The sequence below is a fragment of the Chlorocebus sabaeus genome, chromosome 5 (assembly GCF_047675955.1).
Source record: "Chlorocebus sabaeus isolate Y175 chromosome 5, mChlSab1.0.hap1, whole genome shotgun sequence".
Classification (NCBI taxonomy): domain Eukaryota; kingdom Metazoa; phylum Chordata; class Mammalia; order Primates; family Cercopithecidae; genus Chlorocebus; species Chlorocebus sabaeus.
Genome location: NC_132908.1, coordinates 71009345 through 71036298, shown reverse-complemented (window position 1 = coordinate 71036298; position 26954 = coordinate 71009345). Strand labels below are relative to the sequence as shown.

Sequence of the window (26954 nt, the reverse complement as noted above, 5' to 3'; positions counted from 1 at the left end):
GAATGCCTGTGTTCATTGAATGTTCTTTCATTAATAAAGCCATTATTGGGATGGGTGTTTTTGTTTGGTTTTTCTGTCTATTTAGAAAGCTAACTTGCCTCTAAGCCCTTGTTTTTTCTTCCACTCCCCACTCCATGTCATTTCTCCCCCTCAGCTATTGTGGATGCTGATGGAAGAATTTATATTCGGAACTGGCAGGGTGGCATCTTGTCTGGGGGCTTTGAGAAGAACCCGAAACCAATTTTCACTGAGGGCAAGAACCAGCTGGAGATTCAGAATCTACAGGAAGACTGGGATCACTTTGGTATGTGAACTACATTATAACAGTACTGCCTTATATTTGTCTAAGATGTTATATTTATCAAAGTATTTTCAAGAATAGTTGCTTGTTTAATGATTATAACAACGCCATGGGTTACAACAGTGGTTACACACGGTGAGTTTGCCCGGTCTAAGGATGAAGTTACTAGGTAGCAGATTCAGGGGGCTAAAATCTTGTTTACTGGACATTTGGCTTATTCTTTTAAAATTTTATTTGATTCTTAGTTTTACCTTTTTTTTTATTTCTTGAGACACAGCCTTGCTCTGTGGCTCAGACTGGAGTGCAGTTGCCCAATTATAGCTCACTGTAGCCCCAAACTCCTGGTGTCAGCTTATATTTTTTTCTTTTTGGTAGAAAAAAAAGAACGTGGTCTTGCCATGTTTCCCAGGCTGATCTCGAACTCTGAGGCTCAAGTGATCCTTTCACCTTGACCTCCCAAAGTGCTAAGATTATAGACGTGAGCCACTGTGCCTAGCCCTTTGTGTGTGTGTAGTCATCTCTACCATTTTGTGTGTGTGTGAGATGGGGTCTTGCTCTGTCATCTAGGCTGGAGTGCCATGTCATGATCATAGCTCACTGTAACCTCAAATTTGTGAGCTCAAGCGATGCTGCCACATCAGCCTCCCAAGTAGCTGGGACTACAGGTGCTTGCCACCACACCCAGCTAATTTTTAAATTTTTTGTTGAGATGGGGTCTTGCTGTGTTACCCAGGCTGGTCTCGAACTCTTGGGCTCAGTCAGTCCTCCTGCTTCAGCTTCCCAAAGTGCTGGGATTACGGGCATGAGCCATCATATCCAGCTGCTTTTTTTTTTTTTTTTTTTTTTTTTTTCTGAGATGGAGTCTTGCTTTGTTGCCCAGGTTGGAGTGTAGTGACGCGATCTTGGCTCACTGCAACCTCTGCCTCCCCGGTTCAAGTGATTCTCCTGCCTCAGTCTTCAGAGTAGGTGGGACTACAAGCACCTGCCACCATGCCCAATTAATTTTTGTGTTTTTAGTAGAGACGGGTTTTGCCATGGTGATCAGGCTGATCTTGAACTCCTGACCTCAGGTGATCCACCTGCCTCGGCCTCACAAAGTGCTGGGATTACAGGCTTGAGCCACTGCCCCTGGCCTTTTTTTTTTTTTTTTGAGATAAGAGTCTTGCTCTGTCACCCAGACTGGAGTGCAGTGGCACAATCTTGACTCAGTCCAACCTCCACCTCCTAGGTTCAAGTGATTCTCATGCCTCAGCCTCTTGGGTAGCTGGGATTACAGGCGTGCACCAACATGTCCAGCTAATTTATGTATTTTCAGTAAAGACAGGGTTTTACCGTGTTGGCCAGGCTGGTCTTGAAATCCTGGCCTCAAGTGATCTGCCTGCCTTGGTTTCCCACAGTGCTGGGATTACAGGCGTGAGCCACTGTGCCCAGCTCTTCTTTTTTATTTTATTTTATTTTTTTGAGATGGAGTTTCACTCTTGTTGCCAAGGCTGGAGTGCAGTGGTGTGATCTCGGCTCACCACAAACTCTGCCTCCCCGGTTCAAGTGATTCTCCTGCCTCAGCCTCCTGATTAGCTGGGATTACAGGCATGTGCCACCATGCCTGACTAATTTTGTATTTTTAGTAGAGGTGGGGTTTCTCCATGTTGGTCAGGCTGGTCTCGAACTCCTGACCTCAGGAGATCCGCCCACCTCGGCCTCCTAAAGTGCTGAGATTGCAGGCATGAGCCACCGTGCCTGACCCCTGCTTATTCTTTATTCATCTAAAATCATTGCTGAGATTTTAGGTTTTAGGAAGAGACTGCTTTCAGTACGACTTCATATAAAATTGAAGTGCTCTTTAGAAAACAGAAATATTGGTTGGGTGCGGTGGCTCACGCCTGTAATCCCAGCACTTTGGAAGGCCGAGGTGGGTGTGTCATGAGGTCAGGAGATTGAGACCATCCTGGCTAACACGGTGAAACCCCGTCTCTACTAAAAATACAAAAAATTAGCTGGGCGTGGTGGCGGGCACCTGTAGTCCCAGCTACTCGGGAGGCTGAGGCAGAAGAATGGCGTGAACCCAGGAGGTAGAGCTTGCAGTGAGCCTAGATCGTGCCACTGCACTCCAGCCTGGGCGAAGACTCCGTCTCAAAAAACAAACAAACAGACAAAAAAACCAGAATTATTTTTGGTTTGTTTTGTTTTTCAGAATTGTTTTGTTAGTGTAGTGTTTTATTAAATTTTAAAATAATTTTATTTATTTATTTATGTATTCATTCATTTTGAGATGGAGTCTCACTCTGTTGCCCTGGCTGGAGTACAGTGGTGCAATCACAGCTCACTGCATGCTCCGCCTTCTGGGTTCAAGCAATTCTTCTGCCTCAGCCTCCTGGGTAGCTGGAATTACAGGCACACACCATAACACAGAGCCAATTTTTGTGTTTTTAGTAGAGACGGGGTTTCACTATTTGGCCAGGGTGGTCTTGAACTCCTGACCTCAAGTGATCCACCTGCCTTAGCCTCTCAAAGTGCTGGAATTACAGGCATGAGCCACTGCACCTGGCCTTTAAGGCCTGTAATCCCAGCACTTTGGGAGGCTGAGGCGGGTGAATCGCCTGAGGTCAGGAGTTTGAGACCAGCCTGGACAACATGGTGAAACCCCATCTCTACTAAAAATATAAAAATTAGCTGGGCGTGATGGTGTGCGCCTGTAACCCCAGCTACCCGGGAGGCTGAAGCAGGAGAACCGCTGGAACCCAGGAGGCAGAGGCTGTAGTGAGCTGAGGTCACACCACGGCACTCCAGCGTGGGTGACAGAGCAAGACTCCATCTGAAAAAAAAAAAAATTGGCCGGGCACGGTGGCTTTCGCCTGTAATCCCAGCACTTTGGGAGGCCAAAGCGGGCGGTCACAAGGTCAGGAGATTGAGACCATCCTGGCTAACACAGTGAAACCCTGTCTCTACTAAAAAATAGAAAAAGTTAGCTGGGCGTGGTGGTGGGCACCTGTAGTTCCAGCTACCTGGGAGACTGAGGCAGGAGAATGACATGAACCTGGGAGGCGGAGCTTGCAGTGAGCTAAGATTATGCCACTGCACTCCAGCCTGAGCGACAGAGCGAGACTGTCTCAAAAAAAAAAAAAAATGAAAAATAATAATAATAATAATATAGTTACCTAGTTCCAAATTAAAAAGATATGAAAGAGTCTCTAATGAAGAATTTCCCTCTGACCCTTGATGGGCTTTTTTTAAAAATAAATTTTTATGGGAAATTTCAAACTTTTGAAAGTGGATAGAAGTTGGGCACAGTGGCTTACACCTGTAATTCCATCACTTTGGGAGGCCGAGATGGGAGGATCACTGGAGCCCAGGAAGTTAAGACCAGCCTGGGTAACATGGTGAGACTAGAGACTGTGTCTCTACTAAATAAACCTGGCGAGAGTAGTGTGATGAGCCCCCATGTACCCATTATCCAGTTCTGGTCTTGTTTCATCTTTTTCCTGCTATCTCACTGAATTTGCCCTAATGGTAGATTTCCTTTAAAGCAGGGTGAAAGTCTGTCTTTTGCAGCTATTCCAATGCAGAACATTGCCTTTTTTTTTTTTCTTTTTGAGATGGAGTTTCACTGTGGTACCCAGGCTGGAGTGCAGTGTCACGATCTCGGCTCACTTCAACCTCCGCCTGTCAGATTCAAGCGATTCTCCTGCCTCAGCCTCCCAAGTAGCTGGGATTACAGGCTTCCACCATCACAACTGGCTAATTTTTGTATTTTTAGTAGAAACGGGGCTTTGCCATTTTGGCCAGACTGCTCTTGAACTCCTGACCTCAAGTGATCCGCCCACCTTGGCCCCAAAGTACTACGGTTACAGACGTGAGCCACCATGCCCAGCTCAGAACATTACCTTTTATTAAAATCTCTGTGGCTGCCATTTAAGAGTGTTTCCACTCACACTGATCCCTTCGAGATTATTATCTGTAGCTACATTTTACTTGCTATTCTATGCTGCTTTCCTTTCTAACCAGTATCTTTTTTCCTCAGTCTTTATACCAAGTATTTTGCAGCTGTATCCTGTAATTCTACCAAGGTTTCTTCTTTGTGATAAGTGGCCAGTTGGCTCGTCTTTAAAAAAATCTCGGCCGGGCGCGGTGGCTCAAGCCTGTAATCCCAGCACTTTGGGAGGCCGAGACGGGCGGATCACGAGATCAGGAGATCGAGACCATCCTGGCTATCACGGTGAAACCCCGTCTCTACTAAAAATACAAAAAATTAGCCGGACGCGGTGGCGGTCGCCTGTAGTCCCAGCTACTCGGGAGGCTGAGGCAGGAGAATGGCGTGAACCCGGGAGGCGGAGCTTGCAGTGAGCTGAGATCCGGCCACTGTACTCCAGCCTGGGCGGCAGAGCGAGACTCCGTCTCAAAAAAAAAAAATCTCTTTCAGCTGGGCACAGTAGCTCACGCCTATAATCCCAGCACTTTGGGAGGCTAAGGCGGGCAGATCATTTGAGGTCAGGAGTTCGAAACCAGCTTGGCCATCATGGTGAAACCCCGTCTCTACTAAAAATTCTAAAAATTAGCTAGGCATGGTGGTGCGTGCCTGTAATCCGAGCTACTTGGCAGGCTGAGGCAGGAGAATCGCTTGAACCTGGGAGGCAGTGGTTGCAGTGAGCTGAGATCGTGCCACCGCACTCCAACCTGGGCAACAGAGTGAGACTCCATCTCAAAAAAAAAATTTTTTTTCAAGAGATTTTCTGAAAGGAGAGGGAGTAAAAAAGTAGAGGGGTTGAAAGTGGTTTAATTCCTTAAAGGTGAGAACTCTATTTGGGTTTGTTATTGCTCAGAGCCTCTGTTGAGTTCCCTTCTGAGGAGGATGCCAGAATTAGAGACTCTGGAGATCATGAAGTTGGTGAATTGCCCAGAGACCTTCACACCAGACATGAGATGCATCATGGGCGAGTCTCCTGCAGTGCAGGGCTACTTTGTCCTGGCAGGAATGAACTCTGCTGGCCTTTCATTTGGTGGAGGAGCCGGAAAGTAAGTCTTTCTCCCTCAGAGTCAGCTGTGAACATAAGTCAGCTTGCTGGGTCTCTTCCCTTCGAGAATTACTTGTTAATATGATGTGTGGTATATTTAATCTAGTATGTTAAGACTAATAAGAAGATACATGTAATTTTGGAGTTGTCCCCTGCATGGGAGACTCCCCATGTTCCAGAAATGTCATCTGGCAAAATGTTTTTGCAACTCATCTTTTGGAGTTAGCCACAGATCCTGTGGGAAATTCTTTTATACTTTTTCAGTTGTAACAAATATTGGTCATTTGAGTGTGTATTTGAGTTTGGTAGCCAAGTATGTTGATTGAGGTAGGTATCTGAACTAGGTAATACACGGTTTGTTTTTTAGACAGAGTCTTCCTCTGTCGCCGAGGCTGGAATGCAGTGACATGATCTTGGCTCACTGCAACCTCCACTTCCTGGGTTCAGGCTATTCTCCTGCCTTAGCCTCCCGAGTAGCTGGGATTACAGGCATGTGCCAGCACACCTGGCTAATTTTTGTATTTTTAGTAGAGACAGAGTTTCTCCATGTTGGTCAGGCTGGTCTCGAACTCCTGACCTCAGGTGATCCATCTGCTTTGGCCTCCCAGAGTGCTGGGATTACAGGCGTGAGCCACCCGGCTCATGTTGAAACTTTTTTTTTTTTTTTTTTTTTTTTGTAGAGACAGAGTCTTACTATGTTGCCCAGGTTGGTCTCAAACTCCTGATTTCAAGCAATTCCCTGCTTTAGCCTCCCAAAGTTGTGGGGTTACGGCCATCAGCCAATGTGTCTGACCAGCTTATATGTTAAATACCTCCTAGGGAATCTTATCATCTGGGGTAAAATCCTTATAGTAGTCTTTTCAGAGCAGTACACAGACCCATGTTCGTTTCTTCCAGAAAAGTTAAGGAAATTGCCCAGAACCATTCAGCTGGTCTGTGGCAATTTAGGGTCTTTTGATTCTATTAGTTCTCAATTTGTAGAAATTAGTTTTATCTTCTCAAATCTCACACCTGAGCCCCAACAATTGCGCTTTGTCTATATAGGTACCTTGCCGAATGGATGGTACATGGTTATCCCTCAGAAAACGTTTGGGAATTGGACCTGAAACGTTTTGGAGCCCTCCAGAGCAGCCGTACCTTTCTGCGCCACCGGGTCATGGAAGTCATGCGTAAGTGAAGCATTATCGCAGTTGCTCCTAGTTGCAGGTATCTTCCCAGTGGTCCTTGTTGTCATTCAGAAGGAGCAGAGTTTTCCTCAGTTCTTTAATAAGCGCTTTGAGTTGGGCATCTGATTTGACTGTTTCAGGCCTGAGTAAGGGGCTTTAAGCACCTCGTGATATATACATAACATTTTCTTCAGTGCATCGGACTTTGTTTCCTTCTGGGAACAAGAAAGTAGAATAGGATTTACAGATGGTACATAGCAGCTTCCTAAATATTCTAAGCAATGCATTCTTCCCAGTTTGCCTTGAGAGCAGCCCCTACGTCGAAGTGAATGCTTTCTCACTCCCACTTTTTTTTTTTTTTTGAGAAAATGCTTTCTCGTTCCCCACTTAGTTTTTTCTTTCCAAGTCAGAGAATTTTTCCAAGTTATTCTCAGAGCTTCAGGCTTCCGTGAGTGACTTTCATCGTTAATCCACCCTACAGCAGCGAGATTGGGAACCACTTCTCATATAAATACAAAACATACATTCCTGCTCTCACTCCCTTGTTCTCACCCTGCTGCAACTTTGAAGGATTGGCCACTTCATCTTAATTTGTTATTCTACCTTGGTCTCTGATTTATTTTCTAGGAAACCCTTAGAAAGCTTTTGTATCAGGAATTGAACCAAACCATGTGGGTTCAAGTTGTAATTTCATTTTCCTGTACTGAGGAGCTGTTCTCAGACTTTGCCAAATGATATCTAAATATTTTGGATATACTTATGCTCAGCACTAAGTTTCTGTGTTGACTGTGACCACCATTCTTGGTTACAAGTAAACTGTTAGTTGGTAGTTGAACAACATTGATGGTGAGGACTCTGGATGGCCTTTAATGCCTGAGTGCTCACTTTTGGCCTGGGAAGAGGATGTACATCCATGGAGATGAAGGACCTAACAGCGATATGTTTAACTGCTAAGGTTCTTTAATTTTAGCAAATACTTTGGTTAAAATGTTGAACTTGGCTGGGCGTGGTGGCTCATGCCTGTAATCCCAGCACTGTGGGATGCTGAGGGAGGCAGATCACTTGAGGTCAGGAGTTTGAGACCAGCCTAGACAATGTAGCAAAACTCTGTCTGTACTAAAACCAAAACCAAAAAATTAGCCCTGCGTAGTGGCACACACCTAAAATCCCAGCTACTTGGGAGGCTGAGGTAGGCGAATCACCTGGGGAAGTTGAGGCTGCAGTGAGCCATGACGGCGCCACTACATACTCCAGTCTGGGCAGTGGGAGTGAGACCCTGTCTCAAAAAAATAAAAAATAAAAGTTTTTTTTTTTTTTTTCAGAGGTGAACTATTATAAGCCTAGATTTCCCCACCCATCGTTACTTTGGAACCTGTGCAAATCATAATTGAGCTTGAGCTTCTCCTTGGTGATATGACACTTTTGGTAATCTTCTCCAATTCTCATGAAATAGAAATGGCAGGCACATAGAAAATGAGGAAGGTGCCAGGCGCGGTGGCTTATGCCTGTAATCCCAGCACTTTGGGAGGCCGAGGTGGGCGGATCACTTGAGGTCAGGAGGTCTAGCCTGACCAACATGGCGAAACCCTGTCTCTACTAAAAATATAAAAATGTAGCCAGGTGTGGTGGTACGTGCCTGTGATCCCAGCTACTTGGAAGGCTGAGGCAGGACAATCACTTGAACCTGGGAGGTGGAGGTTGCAGTGAGCCAATATCGTACCACTGCACTCTAGCCTGGGCGATAGAGTGAGACTCCGTCTCAAAAAAAAAAAAAAGAAAAGAAAATGGGGAAGGTAGAACCTAAAGTACCAGGATATGGACAGATTGTCACCATGCAGAGAACCCCACCAGGCTTCCTTCTGTCTCCCAACCTCCCCCAGCCTTGATGTACCTTTTGTTTGGAATGGTGTGAGATCAGGTCTTCTCTTTGCAAGGGACCACAGATCACACTTTTCTGGCTTTTTTTACTTCTTGTTGTTGAAGATTGGACATTAAGGGAAATGAATTCCCTCCCCCCCCACCCGAGACAGTCTTGTTCTATTGCCCAGGCTGGAGTGCAATGGCACAATTTCGGCTCACTACAACCTCTGCCTCCTGGGTTCAAGCAATTCTCCTGCTTCAGCCTCCCGAGTGGCTGGTATAACAGGTGCCTGCCACCATGCTTGGCTAATTTATGTATTTTTAGTAGAGACAGGGTTTCACCATGTTGGCCAGGCTGATCTCGAACTCCTGACCTCATGATCTGCCTTCCTTGAACTCCCAAAGTGCTGGGTTTACAGACATGAGCCACCGCACCCGGCCTAAGAGAAACGAATACTGACCCTAGCTTTGTTGTGTGAATAATGTCATTGGTACAATAGAATGTAACTTCTCAGATTTCAGAGCCACCTAATCAAGCTACAATACATAACCTTTCACTTGAGAAGTAAGTTATCAGGGAGGAAATGTCTATAATAGGTCTGAGATCCTAACACAGGCACGATGAAGAATTGAGTGCTGTTTTTTCGCACTTTGTTACCACCTGTGTCCCACTTAGTAACCTTCATCTCTGCTATGAAGCTTAGCAAGGTTTAGGACCCTGACTTTTCTCCCAACTAATGTGGAATGCTGAATGTGAATGCAGGCCGTGTCATGCCGTGACACGTAGCTCTGTACCTCCAGGGAGGGATGACAGCAGCTTGTCAGGATTGTCTTTCCTTCTGGAGCATGCCTGATACACTCGGTAATTTTGAAAATTAGACTCCGTTAGCCTGGAAATTGGGCTGGGCACAGTGGCTCACACTTGTAATCCCAGCACTCGGGAGGCCGGGGCAGGCAGATCACCTGAGGTCAGGAGTTTGAGACCAGCCTGACCAACATGGAGAAACCCCGTCTCTACTAAAAATACAAAAAATTGGCCTGGCACGGTGGCGCGTGCCTGTAATCCCATCTACTCGGGAGGCTGAGGCTGGAGAATCGCTTAAACCTCGGAGGCGGAGGTTGCAGTGAGCCGAGATTGTGCCACTGCACTCCAGCCTGGGCAACAAGAGCAAAACTCCATCTCCAAAAAAAAAAAAAAAAAAAAAAAAGACTATGTTAGCCTGGAAAGCTCTTTTGAATAGAAACAGCTTCAGAGTCTAGTGGATATTGGCTACTCAGATTGCGAATGTGTGTCTTGGGCTTGAATAGACTACTCTTGTCTGTCTAGCTTTGATGTATGATCTGAAGGTTCCCCGCTGGGACTTCCAGACCGGTAGGCAGTTACGCACCTCTCCTCTCTACGACCGGCTGGATGCACAGGGAGCCAGGTGGATGGAGAAACACGGATTTGAGAGGCCAAAGTACTTTGTTCCCCCTGACAAGGGTAAGAAGTCACATTCTCATTTTTGCTCTTTTTTTTTTTTTTTGTACTGGGAATTAATAAAATGTATTTTCAAGTGCATAAGCTAGAATGTGTTACAGAAGAATAAGAACCACCTGGACTACACTAAACTCTACAGGGAGACTCCCCAGTGTAAGTTCCCTCATTTTCTTTCCACCTTGTGATTTTTCCATTCCGTAGACCTCCTGGCATTGGAGCAGAGCAAGACTTTCTATAAGCCAGACTGGTTTGACATCGTGGAGTCTGAAGTCAAGTGCTGTAAGGAAGCTGTTTGTGTCATTGACATGTCCTCTTTCACAAAGTTTGAGATAACAGTAAGTATTTGGGAACCAAAATAATGGATTAGGAAACTGCATATTTATTGAATGCCTTTTGTTTTTCTTCTTCAAAACTGATTCCTGAGTGGGTTCAGTGGCTCATGCTTGTATTCCCAGCACTTTGGGAGGCCAAGGGGGCATGGATCACCTGAGGTCAGGAGTTCGAGACCAGCCTGGCCAAGATGGTGAAAGCCCGTTTCTACTAAAAATACAAAAATTAAGGCCAGGAGTGGTGGCTCACACCTGTCATCCCAGCAGTTTGGGAGGCCAAGACGGGCAGATCAGCTGAGATCAGGAGTTCAAGACCAGCCTGGCCAACGTGGTGAAACTGTCTCTACCAAAAATACAAAAAATTAGCCAGGCGTGGTGGCGGGCTAATCCCAGCTACTTGGGAGGCTGAGGCAGGAAAATTGCTTGAAACCAGGAGATGGAGGCTGCAGTGAGCTGAGATTGCACCGTGGCACTCCAGCCTGGGTGACAAGAACGAATGTCTCAAAAAAAAAAAAAAAAGAAAGAAAAAGCCGGGCATGGTAGCGGGCGCTTATAATCCCAGCTAGTAGGGAGGCTGAGGCAGGAGAATCACATGAACTCAGGAGGTGGTAGTTGCAGTGAGCTGAGATTGTGCCACGGCACTCAGCCTGGGCAACAGAGTGAGACTCCATCTAAAAAATAACACCAAAAAACTGATTTCTTAAGAATTCTGGTATATTTTTGTGTTTCATCTGTGTCATAACATTTTTGTGAAATTTTAGCTCCTTGTTTCAGATTTTTGATTTGCTAGAGAGGCCTGTTTATCATAAGAATTAATAGCTAGCATTGCCTGGAGCTTCTTGCAGTGGAGTACATCTGTAAATGTTGTCACGTGGGAATTGGCTGATTGAATTTTCTCAGTGAGGTTCATTGCTGGTGGGGCCATGTGGCCCAGCCAGGTGCTCTCACACTCACTCTCTCTTGTTTCATTCCCTAACCCTGCAGTCCACTGGGGATCAGGCATTAGAAGTTCTACAGTACCTCTTTTCCAATGACCTGGATGTGCCTGTGGGCCACATTGTGCATACCGGCATGCTCAACGAGGGTGGAGGGTATGAAAATGACTGCAGCATAGCACGACTGAACAAGCGCAGGTGAGATGAGCTGCCGTCCTCTCTGCTCCCTCCAACACATTGATTTCTTAGGGGTACTGTAGCAGAGGCTCTCAGGAGCTTCTCCAGGAACCATAAATCCCAGGGACTAAGAATCATTACATGAAATCAAAACCAGTTTATTAGCAGTCCTAAACAAAAAGAAATCACCAGGAGGAAAATTTTAAAAAGCCCACCAGATTATGTACCCTAGTGGGAGAAGATGCCTTGTTTTTTTTTTGTTTTGTTTTGTTTTTTTGTTTTTTTTTTTGGAGACAAGGTCTGACTTTGTCACCCAGGCTGGAGTGCAGTGATGCGATCATGGATCCCTGCAGCCTCCACCTCCTGGGCTCAAGTGATCCTCCCACCTCAGCTTTCTTTTTTTTTTTTTTTTTTTTTTTTTGAGACGGAGTCTCGCTCTGTCGCCCGTGGCCGGATCTCAGCTCACTGCAAGCTCCGCCTCCCGGGTTTAGGCCATTCTCCTGCCTCAGCCTCCCGAGTAGCTGGGACTACAGGCGACCACCACCACGCCCGGCTAGTTTTTTGTGTTTTTAGTAGAGACAGGGTTTCACCGTGTTAGCCAGGATGGTCTCGATCTCCTGACCTCGTGATCCGCCCGTCTCGGCCTCCCAAAGTGCTGGGATTACAGGCTTGAGCCACCGCGCCCGGCCCCACCTCAGCTTTCTAAGTAGCTGGGACCGCAGGTACCACCACCACACCCAGCCAATTTTTGTGTATTTTGTAGAGATAGGATTTTGCCACATTGCCCAGGCTGGTCTTGAACACCTGAGCTCAAGCAATCCGCCCACCTTGGCCTCCCAAAGTGCTGGGATTACAGGCCTGAGCCACTGTGCCCAGCCGATGTCTTACATTAGTAAATCTGTATAATTTCTTGGCACTAACAGGAAGCTAGAATTTTGTTTTGTTGTTAGGTGGTGTATCCTAGAATGGTGCTACTGGCCTTATGTGAAAGCTAAGAAATCTTTTCCTAGTGTTTGCCTCATTGCTTTGAAACTAAGTAAGATTTGATTGTTTCCTGATCCTTTTTCTGCTGCCTGCTTTTGATTATTTTGGCGTCTCACTTTTCAGTTTCTTCATGATCTCTCCAACTGACCAGCAGGTCCACTGTTGGGCTTGGCTTAAGAAACACATGCCAAAAGACAGCAACCTGCTCCTGGAGGACGTCACCTGGAAGTACACAGGTACGGGGGCCTCAGGCTCTGCCACGTGGAAAAGGCCAGCAGATGCAGATATGTCTTCCACGTTTGCCTTCTTTACATTTGACCCTCAAAAATGAACATTAGAGTTAGCATAGAAGAGGCTCTCTGGTCATAGGAAATTGATCTCTAGGGCACAGTGGCTCACGCCTGTAATCCCAGCACTTTTGGAGGCCGAGGTGGGCAGATCACTAGGTCAGTTCAAGACCAGCTTGGCCTATATGGTGAAACCCCATCTCTACTAAAAATACAAAAATTAGCTGGGCATGGTGGCACATGCCTGTAGTCCCAGCTAATTGGGAGGCTGAAGCAGAGGAATCACTTGAATCTGGGAGGCAGAGGTTGCAGTGAGCCCAGATCGCGCCTCTGCACTCCATCCTAGACAAGTGAGACTCTGTCTCAAAAAAAAAAAAGAAAAGAAAATTGAAGGCTGGACACAGTGGCTTACACCTGTAATCCCAGCACTTTGGGAGGCCAAGGTGGGTGAATCATGAGGTTGGGAGTTCAAGACTAGCCTGGCCAACATGATGAAACCCCATCTCTACTAAAAATACAAAAATTAGCTGGACATGGTGCACGCCTATAGTCCTAGCTACTTGGAAGCCTGAGGCAGGAGAATCGCTTGAGTCTGCGAGGCGGCGGTTGCAATGAGCCGAGATCATGCCATTGTACTGTAGCCTGGGCGACAGAGCAAGACTTTGTCTCAAAAAAAAAAAAAAAAAAAAAAAAAAGTAGATTTCTAAGACTTTTTTTTTTTTTTTTTTTTTTGAGACAGGATCTTGCTCTGTTGCCCAAGCTGGAGTGTAGTTGCACCATCATAACTCACTGCAGCCTCAACCTCCTGGGCTCAAGCAGTCCTCTCACCTCAGCCTCCAGAGTAGCTGGAACCACAGGCACATGCCACTGTACTCAACTAATTTTTAATTATATTTATTGATTTATGTATTTGTTTATTTGTTTTGAGATGGAGTCTCACTCTGTTGCCCAGGCTGGAATGCAGTGGTGCGATCTCCCCTCACTGCAACCTCTACCTCCTGGGTTCAAGCGATTCTCCTACCTCAGCCTCCTGAGTAGCTGAGATTACAGGCACATGCCACCATGCCTTTTTTTTTTTTTTTTTTTTTTTTTTTTTTTTTTTTTTGTGACGGAGTGTTGCTCTGTCGCCCAGGCTGGAGTGCAGGGGTGTGATCTCGGCTCACTGAAAGCTCTGCTTTCCGGTTTCACGCCATTCTCCTGCCTCAGCCTCCCAAGTAGCTGGGACTACAGGCGCCCATCACCACGCCGAGCTAATTTTTTGTATTTTTAGTAGAGATGGGGTTTCACCATGTTAGCCAGGATGGTCTCAATCTCCTGACCTCGTGATCCACCCACCTCGGCCTCCCAAAGTGCTGGGATTACAGGCGTGAGTTATTTTTTATATTTTTGGTAGAGACGAGTTTCACCATGTTGGTAAGGCTGGTCTCGAACTTCTGACCTCAGATAATCCACCCACCTTGGTCTCCCAAAGTGCTCAGATTACGGGCATGAGCCACCATGCCCAGCCCCTTCCTCTTTTTGTAGGTGAAGTGTGAAATGAGTTAGTGCTTTGGTTTCTATTTCTTTTGTTCACTGCTATATCCCCTACAGCTTGCATGTAGGAGGTCATTTATTTTTTGAATGAATGAGTAAATTTTAAAGTTTTTTTTTTTTTTGATGAGTACCTGATTTTTCTTTTCTTTTTTTTTTTTGAGACGGTGTCTTGCTCTCTCGCCCAGGCTGGAGTGCAGTGGCGCAGTCTCGGCTCACTGCAAGCTCCACGTCCCATTCTCCTGCCTCAGCCTCCCAAGTAGCTGGGACTACAGGCTCCCGCCAACATGCCCGGCTAATTTTTTGTATTTTTAGTTGAGACGGGGTTTCACCATGTTAGCCAGGATGGTGTTGGTCTCCTGACCTCGTGATCCGCCCCGTCTCGGCCTCCCAAAGTGCTGGGATTACAGGCGTGAGCCACCGCGCCCAGCCATGAGTACCTAATTTTTAAGGATGACTTGGTTCCCTGATTTTCTCACCCTCAGCCGTCTCAACTTAACCCCTCCCGCCCTCCCACCTAACTGATCTTGCCCCTTGGCCCCACCAGCGTTTGCTCTCCTAGGCCCTCATTCTCAATTCCTTGTAGTAGCGAATATGATTTACGTCCTGCTCCTGGATTGGCATACTACAGAATGTTACTGAATAAAAGTCATGTTCTAGCCTGGCTTAGGATGGATGATGTGTAATTAGCACAAGCTGATATCCCCCAAACACCAGTGTCTGGAATAATGCTTTCCTTATGTAGTAAGCATTAGGATATATTTGAAGTGGATTTAGCTTCTCCGAATTTAAAGTCCATATACTTTTTGGTTGGGCAGATCTCCTCTGGGTACTGATTTGGGGTTGGGGCTTCTTCCATCACTTAGCCATGCTGGGAAAAGGAGGAGAACGGAAATTGTGTGGGCAGTTATGGCCAGCCGTGCTGCATTCACAGGCCCTGTTGGCAGAGGTGTATTCACCAGAATAGGGGTGCTTAGCATCCATCCTTGGAGTGCCTAAGCAAAGGGACATATTCCTGGTCTCAGCACCCAGGCCTGGCTATAGCTGAGCAAATCTACAGTAGACCTTTCCGATTGGCTCACCTGTTCAGCAGGAGAGCTGGACATCTCTTGTTCTTTTCCATTTAGCCCTCAATCTGATTGGCCCTCGAGCTGTGGATGTGCTGTCCGAGTTGTCCTATGCCCCTATGACTCCAGACCACTTCCCAAGCCTCTTTTGCAAGGTGAGTGCTGATAAAGTTCTGTTTTTAAATGGGTAGAGAATGTGTCTTTCATAGCAGTGGCAGTTCTATGTTCTTACTATGGTGTTAACACCCACAAAGAGTGTCTTGGCTGGGTGAGGTGGCTCATGTCCCAGCACTTTAGGTGGCCAAGGCAGGTGGATCACCCAAGGTCAGGAGTTTGAGACCAGCCTGGCCAACATGGTGAGACCCTGTCTCTGTTAAAAATACAAAAATTAGCCAGGTGTGGTCGCACACGCTTATAATACTGGCTACTTGTGAGGCCGAGGCACGGGAATCACTTGAACCCGGGAGGCAGAGGTTGCAGTGAGCCGAGAACACGCCACTGCACTCCACCTGGGTAACAGAGTGAGACTATGTCTCAAATAAAAGAGTGCGCTGGCCAGGCACAGTGGCTCACGCCTGTAATCCCAGCACTCTGGGAGGCCGAGCTGGGCAGATCATGAAGTCAGGAGTTCAAGACCAGCCTGGCCAACATGGTGAAACCCCATCTCTACTAAAAATACAAAAATTAGTAGGATGTGGCGGTACATGCCTGTAATCCTAGCTACTCGGGATGCTGAGGCAGGAGAATCACTTGAACCTGGGAGGCGGAGGTTGTAGTGAGCCGAGATCGTGCCATTGCACTCCAGCCTGGGCAATATATTGAGTGAGATTCTACCTCAAAAATAAATAATAAATAATAAATAAATAAATACAAAAATACAAAAATTAGCCAGGCGTGGTGGTGCATGCCTGTGGTCCCAGCTACTTGGGAGGCTGAGGCAGTAGAATGGCTTGAACCTGGGAGGCAGATGTTGCAGCCACTGCACTCCAGGTTACTGCACAAGATTGCGCCATTGCACTCCAGGTTAAGTGACAGAGCAAGACTCTAACTCAAAAAAAAAAAAAAAAAAATGTGCTGCCCTTCATTAGCAAAGAAGTGACTGAGTATATTTATTTGTTATTATTATTTTGAGACAGAGTTTCACTCTTGTTGCGCAGGCTGGCATGCAATGGTGCGATCTCGGCTCACTGCAACTTTCACTTCCCGGGTTCAGGCGTTTCTCCTGTTTCAGCCTCCCGAGTAGCTGGGATTATAAGTGCCCACCACCATGCCCTGCTAATTTTTTGTATTTTTAGTAGAGACAGGGTTTCACCATGTTGGCCAGCCTGGTCTCGAACTCCTGACCTCAGGTGATCCGCCCACCAAGGCCTCCCAAAGTGCTGGGATTACAGGTGTTAGCGACTGTGCCTGGCCTTATTTGTTTATTTTTTACACTCCAAGCTTTCCTTATTTGATAAGCATTAGGATATCTTTGAAGTGGATTTAGGTTCTCTAAATGTAAAGTCTGTATGCTTTTTGGTTTCTGTAGCACTGGATTAAAATTTGAAGTTACAGGATTATGACGCACACAAAAATGCCTGTCGAAGTTAGGTCCCTTCTCTCCATGCGGTGTGGTCTCTTTTCTGTACACAGAGTAACTTCTGTGTCTGTGGCATCTTCAGAGAAGAAATGGCGTAGGTGAATCTCTGAACTTCTTACGTAATTTTCTTTCCTGTAAGTGGCTACCAGAGCTGAGTGAAACAAACTGTAATCGAATGAAAGCAATGACAACAGAGTCCTCCCCAGGAAGCAGCTGATTAGAGACAGCCAAACGGACAGACATCTTGGCAACGTGTAACCAGCACCTTCCAGGCAGTTACTGATGGAGACTCTTGGAAGTTCACCCAAAGTTGGTAACACCTACAAATTGTTTCACAGTTTTCATTCTCCGAGGCAAAGTGAAGCAACAGAAAACTCTCCACTGTTAGCCATCAGTGGACCCCTCCCAGTGTTCGTTCTCCTGCTTGGAGGAGTGACTCGTATGCTCAACACCTGGCGAGTGCCACATCCTGTCAGCCTCCTATGGAAGTACTTCACTTCAGTGCTGTCCGGGACTTTCCACTTTCCTTTATAGGAACAGTGATTGCATCAGTGGCCGCTGTTAGGGAACTGAGCATCTATGTAACATGTCCTGAGAATCAGAAGCCCGTCTTTGACCCCAGGACAGCAGACGAATCATTTCTGTGGGCATCGGGCATCATCTTTTGTATGGCAGGTGGCCAGGGTTTGTCTGTTGAGTCCCCCAGAGAAGACACTCACCTTGTCCTCATTGTGCCTGCAACCCCCGACTAACACAAGGACCTGGCAAAGAGGAATATTTTGTGCTTGTCAAAAACTTCCCTCCACTCTCCACCATCAGCTTGGCTAAAAGTCCTGAGATGTTAACAGTAGCAAGTAGAGGTGTCATAGAGGCAGTGCTCCATTCTCAGTGCCTCAGGACCTGGAAATTCACCGCTTTCAGGATGAAATTCTTGCCTTGGCGTCTGTTTCACTCAACAGTAAGCTGAGGGTGCAGCACTAATGAAAGGTTTCCCCAGACGTCCCGCCTTAACAAGCAATGTGAGTGCCCAGGCTGACTGCTATCTTTGTCCCTGCAGGAGATGAGCGTGGGCTATGCAAATGGGATCCGGGTGATGAGCATGACGCACACAGGAGAGCCAGGATTCATGCTGTACATCCCCATAGAGGTGAGAGGGCACCCTTCCCTTCTTCACACAACCACTGTCGGGTGCCGGCGCTCCCGGCATTCACCAGCACTGGCAGGTTTGGAGAGCTGTATCTGATTGGGCCTTGGGAACTGAGGTAGGCTGCATTGAAGAGATTTGACCATTTTTAACTAAGTTATTTAAGTTTTTTTGAATAGGTAATACATTTAAAAAGTATTTGGCGCCGTCTGATCAGTTCTCACCAACTGTCACCAATAATATTAGTATTTAATATGGCGCTTGAGATTTGTATGCATATTGCAAGCAAATTTATAATTAAATTTTTTTTTTTTTGAGACACAGTCTCACTCTGTTGCCCAGGGTGGAGTGCAATGGCATGACCATGGCTCACTGCAGCCTCGACCTCCTGGGCTCAAGCCACCCTCCCACCTCAGCCTCCCGAGTAGCTGGGACTGTAGGCATGTGTCACCATACCTGGCTAATTTTTGTAATTTTTTGTAGAGACGGATTTTGCCATGTCACTCAGGCTGGTCTCAAACTCCTGACCTCAGGTGATACACCCATCTTGTCCTCCCAAAGTGCTGGGATTATAGGTGTGAGCCACCATACCCAGCCAAGCCCCCTTTTTAAAAACAGAAATGGAAGCATACTGCTATTCTTCATCCTGTTTTTTTTTTTTCACTTCACAATTTTTTTTTTTTTTAATTGAGACAGAGTCTCACTCTGTCACCTAGGCTGGAGTGTAGCGGCATAATTTCAATTCACTGCAACCTTTGCCTCCCAGGTTTGAGTGATTCTCCCACCTCAGCCTCCCAAGTAGTTGAGATTACAGGTGCACACCACCATGCCTGGCTGAATTTTGTATTTTTAGGAGAGATGGGGCTTCACCATGTTGCCCAGGCTTATCTCCAATTCCTGACCTCAAGTGGTCCACACACTTCAGCCTCCCAAAGTGCTGGGATTACAGGCGTGAGCCACTGCACCCAACGTCACTTCACAATTTGTCTTAGAGCTTTTTCTTTGTTAGTACCTAAAGAAAAAGAGCTTCCTTGTTCTTTTTTTCTTTATTTTTTTAACAGTGGCATAGCATTCCATTCATTCATTCATTCATTCCATTCATTCTAATTCATTCCGATACTAATAGACATTTATGATATTTCTAGTCTTTTGCTGTTATAAAAAGGTCTGCAGGCTGAGTTCAGTCTAATCATATGCAAATAGTAATAGTTTCTTCTTTTTTCACAATCTTTTCTTTCTTTTTTTTTTTTTTTTGAGATGAAGTCTCACTCTTATGCCCCAGGCTGGAGTGCAGTGGCGCAGTCTAGGCTCACCGCAACCTCCGCCTCCCGGGTTCAAGCGATTCTCCTGCCTCAGCCTCCCAAGTAGCTGGGATTACAGGGCGTGCCACCACACCCAACTAATTTTTATATTTTTAGTAGAGACGGGGTTTCACCATGTTGGCCAGGCTGGTCTTGAACTCCTAACCTTAGGTGACCCACCCACCTCGGTCTCCCAAAGTGCTGGGATTACAGGCATGAGCTGCCACGCCCGGCCCACAGTCTTTCTTCCTATAATTTCCTTCCTTTGTCCTATTGTGACAGGTAGCAGTGATTGTAGGCATGCTTGTTTTCTTCTTAATGTTAGTCATATTACTTTTAGTGATAGGTTTTCTCTTAATTTTTTTTTTTTTTTTTTTTTGGTGAAATAGGGCATTGCTCTGTCACCCAGACTGGCTTATTGCAGCTTGACCTCCCAGGCTGAAGTGATCCTCCTGCCTCAGCCTCCTGAATAGCCGGGACTACAGGCATGTACCAACATCCCCAGCTAATTTTTTAATTTTATTTTTATAGAGGCAGGGTCTTGCTGTGTTGCCTAGGCTGGTCTCAGATTCCTGGACTCTAGTGATCCTCTCGCCTCAGCCTCCCAAAGTGTTGAGATTACACGTGTGAGCCACTGCCCCGACCTTATTTACTACTATTTTTTAGTGCAGTGGCATGATCATAGCTGACTGCAGCCTTGAACCTCTGGGCTCAAGCAGTCCTCCCACCTCCGCTTCCTGAGTAGGTAGGACCACAGGTGCCCAACTATTTTTTTTTAAAATTTATTGTTTAGACAGAGTCTCCCATTGTCGCCCAGGCTGGAGTGCAGTGACACTATCTCGGCTCACTGCAAGCTCTGCCTCCCAGGTTCAAACGATTCTCCTGCCTCAGCCTCCTGAGTAGCTGGGACTACAGGCGCCCGCCACCACACCTGGCTAATTTTTTGTATTTTTAGTAGAGACAGGGTTTCACCGTGTTGGCCAGGATGGTCTCGTCTCCTGACCTCGTGATCTGCCTGCCTTGGCCTCCCAAAGTGCTAGGATTACAGGCGTGAGCCACCGCGCCCGGCCTATTTTTTATTTTTTTATAGCAATGAGAGTCTGCATATGTTGCCCTGGCTGGACTCTAACTCTAGCCTCAAATGATCCTCTCATCTCAGCCTCCCAAAGTGTTGGGATTACTGGCATGAGCCACTGTGTCCAGCCCTCTTTTAACTATTTGAGCCACTGTGCCTGACCCTTTTTAAATTATTAAAGCACAGATATATCAGTGCATGAAATTTCATCTGCTTTTCCACACTCAGAAGTATTATAACAATATGAAGATGAAGAGATTGTTCAAGACTGGGGAAGAGTTGAAACAGATGCAGCTGCCATGGCTGGCCTGTGCAGACATGTTGATTCTGAAGTGCCAACCAGTGGTTCAGGTGTTGTCACCTAGATGCTTGTGGTCACACCTCATCAGGAAGGGGAGGCTCTGTGGCTCTGGCAGCTTCGTCCTTGCTTGGAGGCCTTGGTTTCAGCTTTCTGATTTCCCTGAGCTGTTCCCTTTCTTACGATTTTTCATGAGTCAGAGAGATTATTTGTGCCACGCTTGGGTTCTCTATAAGCTGGCTTTTGTCCAGGAAGCTTATGTTTGTCTCTTTGAGAAGAGGTCTTCCAAAACATGGGAGCACATGGCAGATTCTCGTTTTGTTCACACTGAATCTCTGGTATTTTGTGAGAAGAATGAGTGAATGGTGGAGACCCACTCTTTTTGATTTTGCCAACATTAGTCATGTAGTTGGATCTGGCCCAACGCTTGTCACCTGGTTACCTCTTTCTTCCTTGGTCATCCTCTTAGCTAAAGAACTGGAGATTGAACTTGAGGTGGGAGAGCACCACGCTCCCCTGAGACGCCAGCTCTGTCTTCTCCTCATTCTGCCGCGTTCTGTGGGTCTCCTGCACCCACCTTGGCTGATTCACGTGTTTCCCTTATACACATACCACAGGCGAGTGTTGCATGCAATAGCTTGGATTCCTTTTTTCCACATTTAAAGTTGTCTTCCCAGCACAGTGGTTCATGCCTGTAATCCCAGCACTTTGGGAAGCAAAGGTGGGCGAATCACCTGAGGTCAGGAGTGCTAGAGCAGCCTGGTCAACATGGCGAAACCTCGTCTCTACTAAAAATACAAAAATTAGCTGGGTGTGGTGGCGTGCGCCTATAATCTCAGCTACTCAGGAGGCTGAGGCAGGAGAATCACTTGAACCCGGGAGGTGGAAGTTGCATTGAGCCAAGATAGCGCCACTTCACTCCAGCCTGGGCGGAAGAGCAAAACTCTGTCTCAAAAATATAATTAAAAAAAAAAAAAATGAAATGAAATAAAATGAAGTAAAATAATTGATCGTAGTGGTCTGTTTGGTAGATGCCTGTTCAGCTACAGTGGTGCAGTTTATAGAAATATACTACGCTAGGATAAAGAACTGCAGTATTACTGAAGCTGGTTCTTTGCTGTGTCTTGCTTTCAATTTCATTTTATAGTTTTTAAAGCAAACAGTGTAGTCTCATTTTTGTTGGACTTTAAACTTAACAGTGTATGTTCAGACAGGGATTGAATATTTGCCTTCAGTTTGGAAAACCTTCTGTTCACTGATCTGATAATGTACATGTTTCTGAAACCAAGAAAAGAGCAGCTTGAGAGCCTGAATGCTATGGGACATGAGCAGGTGAGCCCTGCCTTCCTGGCTCCCCCACCATCATCCGATGTATGCACACGTCTCGAGTTACGTGTGAGAGCTGGGCCTCACAGCTTGGGCCAGCACATGAGGGCATGACAGTGGTTGGGAAACTGGAGCAAAAGAACAAAGCCAGAATCAGATGAAGACCCTGGAGTATTAGTAGACTGTTTTAGAAATGATGATGAGACTGGCCATTTACCAAATGATGAGAGTGCTTCTACAAATTATTATGTAAAAATTGCTGTGTGCTAGAATTACCACACAAGACATTTTAGAGAGGTAAAAAGACATGGATCCTGCTGTCATGGAGCTTAAGTCCAGGCTGGGGTGACCCCAGCTCATCACCCCGGGCTATGCCCTGAGTGTGTCAAGGATGAGACATCCTGGGAGTTTTATACACCTCCTCTCTTGTCCATGTTAATAGTGTGAGCCATCAGCTCTTCCAGACATGCTTCATGCTTAGTTCTGAAGGTCTACTGCTTACTAACTTTCCATCTCTTCCTATAGTACGCCCTGCATGTGTACAATGAAGTGATGAGTGTTGGCCAGAAATACGGAATCCGGAATGCTGGGTATTATGCTCTTCGCAGTCTCCGAATTGAGAAGTTTTTTGCCTTCTGGGGTCAGGATATAAATAACCTCACCACGCCCCTGGAATGTGGACGAGAGTCTCGGGTGAAATTAGAAAAGGTACTGTGTTTATCCAGACTCCACTTTCACTCAGCTTCCTGGGTAGTGAATCTGCACTAGACTAGGAAGAAGAACTGATATGACAGGAAAAAGGAAAAAGATTGAGGCCTTGATGTTAGCATCAGGTAAATGAGAACGAAAACTTTATAGGGTAAAATATCTTCAAATGAAAACATAATAATGGTGGCTCATGCCTGAATCCCAGAACTTTGGGAGGCTGAGGCAGGCGGATCACCTGAGGTCAGGAGTTCGAGACCAGCCTGGCCAACATGGTGAAACTCATCTCTACTAAAAATACAAAAAGTAGGCTGGGTGCAGTGGCTCATGCCTGTAATCTCAACACTTTGGGAAGCTGAGGCGGGCGGGTGGATCATAAGGTCAGGAGATTGAGACCATCCTGGCTAACATGGTGAAACCCCGTCTCTACTAAAAATACAAAAAATTAGCTGGGCGTGGTGGCGGGTGCCTGTAGTCCCAAGTTACTTGGAGGCTGAGGCAGGAGAATGGCGTGAACCTGGGAGGCAAAAAAAACAAAACAAAACAAAACAAAACAATACGAAAAATAGCCAGCGTGGTGGTCGGCACCTGTAGTTCCAGCTACTCAGGAGGCTGAGGCAGGAGAATCACCTGAACCTAGCAGGTGGAGGTTGCAGTGAGCCAAGATTGCACCACTGCACTCCATCCTGGGTGATAAAGCAAGACTCCGTCTAAAAAAAAAGAAAACATAATAAATAAACAACACTTGGTCAGGTGCAGTGGCTCACAAGTGTAATCCTAGCACTTTGGGGAGGCCAAGGCAGGAGAATCACTTGAGCTCATCCTAGGCAATACAGCAAGACCTCGTCTCTGTATTAAAATTAAAAAACAACAAACAAAAAAACCCACTTATTTCTAGTACTTTCTGGGAGGCTATTCCGAGTTAATTATGGTGATGCATTAATATGCCACGGGTATTTGTACAAACTAGTTATCTTTTGGTCAGCTGCCTAATTTTTGTGGGCTTTTTCTTTTGTTTTTGATTTTGAGGTGGGGTCTCTTTCTGTCACCCAGGTTGGAGTGCAGGGGCGCAATGTTGGCTCACTGCAGTGCCCTCTCATGTTCAGGTGATTCTCCCCTTCAGCCTCCCAAGTAGCTGGGACCATAGACGTGTCACCACACCGAGCTAATTTTTTGTATTTTGGTAAAGACAGTTTTGCCACATTGGCCAAGGTGGTCTCGAACTCCTGAGCTCAGGTGATCCGCCCTCCTTGGCCTCCCAAAGTGCTGGGGTTACAGATGTGAGACACCACACCAGGCCTAATTGTTTTTTTTGTTTTGGGCAGATCACCTGAGGTCACGAGTTTGAGACCAGCCTGGCCAACATGGTGAAACCCCATCTCTAGTAAAAATATAAAAATTAACTGGGCGTGGTGGTAGGCACCTGTAATCCCAGCTACTCGGGAGGCTGAGACGTGAGAATTGCCTGAACCTGGGAGGAAGAGGATCCAGTGAGCTGAGATCATGCCACTACACTCCTACCTGAGTGACAGAGCAAGGCTCCATCTCCAAAAAAAAAAAAAGTAATAACTCATTTTGGGAAATATAAAAAAGGAAACTAAAATCACCCACATTTTGTCTATTTAAAGATAATCACTATTTTTTTTTTTCTTCTTTTCTTGAGACGGAGCTTCGTTCTTGTTGCCCAGGCTCGAGTGCAGTGGCATGATTTTGGCTCACTGCAACCTCTGCCTCCTGGCTTCAAGTGATTCTCCTGCCTCAGCCTCCCAAGTAGCTGGGATTTCAGGCATGCCACCACGCCCAGCTAATTTTGTATTTTTTTTTTTTCCAGTAGAGATGGGGTTTCTCCAAGTTGGTCAGGCTGGTCTTGAACTCCCGACCTCAGGAGATCCGCCCGCCTCGGCCTCCCAAAGTGCTGGGGTTACAGGCGTGAGCCACCGCAACTGGCCAATATAAAAAACATTCTTCTAAAGTACTGTACTGATAGGGTATTTTATTGAGTGAGTTTTTTTCCTAAATATTTTTGTTCTATCTGGTCTTGTGACTTTATGTTTATAAAATAGGCAACAAAATGTGTACCTCTGTTGTTACAAAAATTACCAAGGGGTCTTTTATATTTCACATGCAGTTGTTCACATGGTGGAAATCACGCCATTTCCCAAAAGCGGGCAGGGTTGTGGTTGGAGGCGGCTGTGCCCCTCTCTGTGTCATTGCTGTGACACCAGAGGACCCTTCCCACGGTGCTGCTTTCTGTGCCGAGGGTCTGAGTGTCGCTGGATGACTTGGCAGTTCCTTTCTTTCTTAGGGCATGGATTTCATTGGTCGTGATGCCCTCCTGCTGCAAAAGCAGAATGGAGTGTATAAACGCCTCACCATGTTCATCCTGGACGACCATGACACAGACCTAGACCTTTGGCCTTGGTGGGGAGAGCCCATTTACCGGAATGGGCAGTACGTTGGCAAGACCACCAGCAGTGCCTACAGCTACAGCCTAGAGCGCCACGTTTGCCTGGGCTTTGTGCACAATTTTTCCGAGGACACGGGGGAAGAGCAGGTGGTGACAGCGGATTTCATCAACCGGGGAGAGTATGAGATTGACATCGCGGGATACCGCTTCCAGGCCAAGGCCAAGCTCTACCCCGTTGCCTCCCTCTTCACCCAGAAGCGCCGAAAGGATGACATGGAGCTGAGTGACTTACATGGGAAGTGATGCCAGGGCAGCCTCACCTTCTCCCCATCATCTTGTCCTGGAGCGGGCGTCACCTTGGAGCTTTTCTTCCTTCTGCCTCCGTTCCTCTTATGGAGCTTTTGCCTCCCATCTTTCATCTCCTTGATATAATTTTGAACTTGACCTACTTTAAAAATTTTTGCTCTGCAGCCTTCCTTGTCCTTCCACCTCCTTCTCCTAATATTCACTCTGGACTCTTTTTCTCTTCCCACCCCTACTCAGCTTTCATGGTGGCAGGAGGTGTGTCTGACAGGCAGGACAGAAACAAGCTCCACTGTGGACATGAGTGACGGTGACAGCTGCTTTCAAATTCTGCATCTCAAAGCAGAGCAAGCTGGGGTGGTGCAGGCCTCGGGGCACGAGTCCCTCTCCCTTGGGTTCCATTTTCTTGGAGCAGCCTATTAATTCTGCTGGGGTTGCCGTGTGTCGGATGCAGCCCTGAGGGGCAGCTCGTTCTCCTGTTCCGCTATGCTGTGGGCTGGCACTCGATACCTCTGGCAAGAGGATGATCATCTACCTCACTGACGAGAGGCATCGCACAGACATTCTCTGGTCTGTAGTGGAGATAAGCAGTTAACCGGGCACCACCCTCCTCCTCCTTGCAGAAGCTGTTAGCAGACCTTTGGGCCAGGGCAGCCTCCCTATAATTTTCTTCATCTCTTGCTAATCTGTATAATAAGGTTGCTTTTTCTTTCTTAGTTGAGTAAGCAAGTAAGCCACAGTGGTTGAAAGGGAAAAACCATGTTGCCTTCTGTGTTGCTTTTCCTAGTCAAAAGGGTCTGACCTCAGAATGTCCCCCGCAGTGACGCTGAGTGGTCTGCTGTGGAAACGATGCTGCTTTTCTCTCAGCTGTCCAAAGTTCAGCCGTCCCTCCCTTGTCTTCTCCCAGTGTGCCTGACTTTGTCAGGTCAGCTTCACCTGTCCCCTTCACAGTTGGCCCATAAAGTCATGTTTCTCTCCTTTTAGAACAGGGAGGGAAAGGGATCAGGTGTGTTGTCCTGGGCCCTTCAACCTTGTGGGCCGTGCTGAGTTCCAGAGAGCTGCCAGAATTCTGGGTTTGACTCTCAAGCACAGAGCAGAGCTCCGCAGAGGTGACCCACATTAGTCCACTGAGAGTTCTGAGTCCAAGGGTTGTACGTTGCATAAGGCTAGAGACTGCTTTTCCTCCTTTCACCCCAGGCTCTTTGTTTCCCTCCACCCACCCTTCCATATCCTCTGGAAGACGACGTGCGTGCCCAGGAGTGCCCTGCACTTTCAGGCAGTGTCTCTGTTTTCCCAAGGTGAAACTTAGATATCAGCAGTCCAGCCTCAACACTTCATTTTCCCCTTACATATCAACTGCCCTAATCTGACTTTTTTTAAGTGCAAACAAACTGCTATAAAACATTTTGGTTAGCTAAACTCTAACCTTTGGTGTATTGGTATCTTGGAAGCGTTAGCTCTGTTAGGTCTATAAGTGTATTAAGGGAGATCCTTCCATTTCATTAGAGCAGCTTAAAATGCTCAGGTGTCTGCCTTCTCTGGTGTTTCTTTGGGATCTCTGTTTACCCACTTAGGCTGGCTCCTTCTAGACATTTCTTGCCATTTCCCCAACTAGACCACTCCTAGTGATTACTGACTTTAGTGTCCACATTTTTGGACAGTTCTAGTTGGCTTATTAAAGGAGCATATGA

General features: G+C 46.5%; 1 protein-coding gene across 6 annotated transcripts in view; it reads left to right on the top strand.

Moving 5' to 3' along the window:
• The window catches only part of PDPR (pyruvate dehydrogenase phosphatase regulatory subunit), a 44934-nt gene extending 19322 nt beyond the window's left edge, over positions 1-25612 (top strand). For 3 of the 6 annotated variants that reach the window (XM_038008269.2, XM_073015565.1, XM_073015567.1), the window contains 11 exons: positions 155-304; positions 5119-5311; positions 6355-6479; positions 9664-9819; positions 10018-10151; positions 11130-11278; positions 12365-12477; positions 15186-15280; positions 17762-17851; positions 22374-22556; positions 24859-25612. In XM_038008269.2, coding sequence (XP_037864197.1) covers positions 155-304; positions 5119-5311; positions 6355-6479; positions 9664-9819; positions 10018-10151; positions 11130-11278; positions 12365-12477; positions 15186-15280; positions 17762-17851; positions 22374-22556; positions 24859-25263 — 1793 coding nt within the window. In that variant the 3' untranslated portion in view covers positions 25264-25612. Of the gene's footprint in view, positions 1-154; positions 305-5118; positions 5312-6354; positions 6480-9663; positions 9820-10017; positions 10152-11129; positions 11279-12364; positions 12478-15185; positions 15281-17761; positions 17852-19538; positions 19967-22373; positions 22557-24858 lie in introns of those variants that run through there. The other 3 variants (XM_038008272.2, XM_073015566.1, XM_038008275.2) reach the window with 3 other exon arrangements.
• The last annotated feature ends 1342 nt before the right edge of the window (positions 25613-26954 follow it).